The 4,326-nt window shown below is 47.3% G+C and overlaps 1 protein-coding gene across 1 annotated transcript; it reads right to left on the reverse strand.

Annotated features, from left to right (window-relative positions):
* Nucleotides 1–306: 306 nt before the first annotated feature.
* Nucleotides 307–2,289, reverse strand: EMH_0075020 (40S ribosomal protein S8, putative; the record flags this gene model as incomplete). The annotated part of the gene is made up of 4 exons (XM_013499543.1): nt 307–360; nt 938–1,160; nt 1,394–1,517; nt 2,247–2,289. The coding sequence occupies 4 exons, from the start codon at nt 2,287–2,289 to the stop codon at nt 307–309; spliced, it is 444 nt and encodes a 147-aa protein (XP_013354997.1).
* Nucleotides 2,290–4,326: the final 2,037 nt, after the last annotated feature.

A 4,326-nucleotide genomic window follows, 5' to 3' on the forward strand; every position in this document is an offset into this window, starting at 1 on the left:
TACAGGCCTGGATAGATGACAAAATGTTTGTTGAATTGTTCTGTGCCCCCTATATTATATTTAATATAATTTCTCTGTTTAGTGCTCTAACAAACGGGGCAAAGGCCTGGAGCTGTATCTGTTGCTGCTGTAGAATGTATCAGGTGTATAGACAGCAGAAAGACGCAATAAAAAGATGAACAGCCACGTTAAGGGGCCTCCCGTTCTCAGTTTGAGTTGTATTATACAAAAGGAAAACAGCAAAAGACAGAACAGAAGGACCACCCCATCTCCTCTCCTCTCTGATTGAAATAAACGAAATTTTCTTTACTTGTGCTTCTTCTTATCCATACGACGTTTGTAGAAGAGCAACTCTTCCCCCTAAACATTCAACACAAAAAAAAAACAACAGATACAGCGTGAAGTGTACGGCCAGCTCAGTGCAGAAAATGTAATTAATTAATAAATGAATTGACTTTTCCTGTGCTTTTTATTTAATTTATTAAATAAATGAACAAAACATCCAGAAAAAAAACACAAGTAATATATGCTCAACTCAAATATACATGTCACAGGAGTGTGAAGGGGATGGATGCAACCATCAACAGTATCATCACAACCCCGCAGTCTCCTGTGTTTATCTTAGCCGGAAACAAACAACGACGAACTGAAATTGCAAAATGAATTGCAGACAGACAGAACGTCGCCAATCCCTTTGATTCGCGGCTGCTGCGTGAGTTTCTGTACGTACACCCGGTGAATGTGCATGAACCCATAAGCTGAAACAGAACTAGGGTTGTTTACTCTTGTCTCTTCTTGCATCCGCGGCAGCAGTAAACGTGCACTGATGCTGCATATGCGTTTCGTGGGTACCCGAGCTAAAGGCGATGAGTGCGAAGCAAGTAGAAACTACAATGATAAACAGAGAAATGCAACGAATGAAGTGAGCTGCACCCACCTCAAGGATATAACCGTCGGCACGGCCGACTTGGCCTGGTCTGCTGCTGATGCATGCAAGCAGACGCCCTGTGTTGAATTGTTCTTCCAGAAGAGGATCTACTTTTGGTGCTCCCTTATTCCTTCTCTGCTCCTGAGCAAAGAGAGTGTGCTTAGAGGGCTGCTTCTCCTCTCCTTCGCCCTGGGTCTTCTTGCCGATGTCTAGCCCATAGTAAGACCGGAACCTGAAAAATTTTCGAAAAAAAACCAGAAAATCAACGATAAATGCTTCAAAAAACATGAATATGAACAAAAGCCACAAAATCCCATGAATTTAACCCATGAATTAAACGCGGAAACACACGAAACATGTCGATTCAGATTCCCTATGCTGAGGTGTACGTACACCTCAGCTGCTGCGTGCGCGTGCGTGTACTGCCGGGTCAGGGAAGGAAAGCAGAAGAAAGCAAATACTTACCAGGCCTTGAATGGAGTCGCATCGATGTGGACGATCGAGTTTTTCACGAGAGTATTTGTACGCACGAGTTCGTTGTTCGATGCGTTGTAGACGACATTCAGAATACGGGTCTTTCTTGCAACCTCTGCAGATGTACAGAAAAAGAAAACGAGCGAAACACATGCAAAAGTATTTCATCCCCGCTCCATAAACACAAACAAACATTTTTTTCACTTATTATTATTACTATTGGCGTATTACTCGATGAAACGAACACATGCTGCATGTCAGCAGCACAAGCACAGCGTATTGCAGGGTAAGCGGCCGTCCTAAGGAATTCACGGAAACACGATTCGCATTGCAATCGAACAAGAGAGGATCCCACAAGAAGGAAACCTCGGAAGTATTCGCTGCATGCATGCATGCATGCAATCACAGGGATGATGCAGCAGCACTGTTGGACGGCAGCGGCATGTTTGTCTGCTGCAGCGGCGACCTCTATGAAGGCCGTCAGCAGCAGGATAAAAGAAATGAATAAAAATAGAAGGAGCGCTTTTTGTTTGAAGCATATATCTATTCTTAATAGAAGAAGAAAGCTGAGAAGAAGAGAGAAGAAGAGAAGCGAAAGGACGTACTCTGGCTGGCCCAGCAGTAATTGCCTGTGTCTAAACGAATGGCTCGGNAGAAGAGAAGCGAAAGGACGTACTCTGGCTGGCCCAGCAGTAATTGCCTGTGTCTAAACGAATGGCTCGGTGTTTGATATTTCCTCCACGACAACGAACAGGTCGAACTCTTTTGGAGCCGAGTTTCGTCACTGCTGCGGGTCTACCCAATTCATGTTTCCTTTTCTTCTGATGAACAGGGAACCGCCCACCGGTCTTGCGGTGCTTATGCCTTCTGTCCCGAGAAATACCCATTTTCTTGAGACTAGAAAAGAAGACAGAGGCAATAATACCACAAATTCATCCAAAATGGCCCTAAAAACCAGCAACCAACACAACAAAACCCTCAAACAGAAACCGCCTTGGGGCCAATGTGGGGGAGCCGCGCCCCCACAGCCCCACCGACGCTGCATGCAAAAACTAATGCTTCTTGCAGCTGAATATTTCAAAGAAATTTAAAAATAAATCGAAAATGCTGAACAAATGCAATATTTAAACACAAATTTACTTCAGTTCCCTAGTTCAACTCGCCCCCTCCTCAGAACAGACTACACACACAGCGCTCCCCCATACTTTCGGGTGTGCGTACACCCGAGCGACCCGTTTCAGTAGCCGGGGTTAGAAATATCAGAGAGAGGAGATATATATATTGTGTTTATAACGGCAGCGCGGGATAGGCGCTGCCAGGTGAGTGGTGTGTTAGCTGCTACCCAGAGGGGCTGCTCTTTCGCGGTCTGTGCAGCATTGCCGGTTTAGAGTTGCCTCCTGTACTCTCTCCATGCTAGCTGGCTGGTGATATCCAAGTTTGTTTTANCTAAAGCCTTAAAGCAAGAGCTTCCCAAAAGTATCTGGCCGTCTTCTCCTGTCCTTAGGCGTGCTGGGCGTTGAGCTCAGCGCCTGGGTGTTGCGGCGACGAGGCAGCAAGAAACGGGTTTGCAGCGCACCTCGTTGCGGCGGGTAATACAAGGCGGGTAATACAAGCCAGCGCCACGCCTGCACAAAAGAAAGCTTCAAGAAATATTCCTTTGCTGTATGAGTTAACTCTGAATGCATTTATAGAACATTTGCATGCGTTTTCATGCAGCCTACCGAGGCCAAGTGAAGGCTCCTGCGCTAACTCATGCTACAGTATGCCTTGATAAAGCAAGTAGCGTAGCACCTAACGCGGGGCAGCCTGGTCTTCGAATATGCGTCAGGCCCTCAGCTTCTCTGTCTAGTACACCTGCAAATAAAAAAAGAGGAGCGCAGCTTTATTTTAGAAATACTTTTCTATGCTGGTTAAGGCCACCGTCCAACACCCAGGAGCCTCACCCATAAGTTCTGTAACAGTGGTTCATAGGAAATATCTCCCCGGGAGAGAGGCAAACCGCAACCGGCTGGGCTGAGATATAGGTAGGTGGTGAAAATTTTTGGCTAGCACGCATTGTGGAATGGTTGCGCAACGAAGAGCCAGAAAGCGAAATTTCCATCGCCGTCCGAGCATCGACCTAGGCATGCCGTGGGTGGCACAGTGGAGCGAGCGCCTGCGCCCCATCGATGACACCATAGAGGTCTTTCTGCCTGGAAGCACTGACAGTAGGCACCAGTCATCTCTCCAAACTGCATATGCATCCTCCACAGCAAGAGGAGTTGAAGTAGTGTCCCAAGGAAAGAGGAGGGGCGAGGCTCGTACGCAGAGCAAAGGCGATGCAGGAAACGATGGAAAGCGCATGCACTCCGTGGTGACGATACGATGACCGCAGCTTTATGCACTTCTATCCACGTGAAATCCGAGGAATTGCAGATGCTTGCACAATTGAAGAGAGAATTCTCAAATGTACTAAATAGCAAGGAGTTTCGGCCGGCCAGGCACCCTCCGGACGCTCAATCCACCGCAACACGTTCACTCTGGATGTCAACCCGAGCTGTGCTCCACGGCACTGGCAGCAAACACATATCGACGAGGAAATAGAGAGGCAAGCAGAAAAACTGCTACGAAAGGGAAAATTCAATTGTCGGGTAGCTCGTGTGTTGAAAATCCGGTGCTGAAGCAGAAAATGTGGCGCAGCAGCGTACACGTGTTTGTTTTTCTTGCAAGCCACTAGCTCCTTAGGGGTTGATATAAATGCCTTGAGAAGAACAGTGTGCCATGGAGTGCAGCATCGTCTGTGTGAAGCTGGTTTGCATACTCCTACTTGCTTGAAGGCTGAGCAACAAAGCTAAAGCTCAGAGACTGCGTGTTTGCCCCCGGCCTCAAACTGCTGCTGCAGATAGGGTTTACAGTGCTGGTCACTGACACCCACGCAAGCGCTC

Source organism: Eimeria mitis, genomic scaffold (genome assembly GCF_000499745.2).
Source record: "Eimeria mitis Houghton genomic scaffold, Emh_scaff4422, whole genome shotgun sequence".
NCBI lineage: Eukaryota > Apicomplexa > Conoidasida > Eucoccidiorida > Eimeriidae > Eimeria > Eimeria mitis.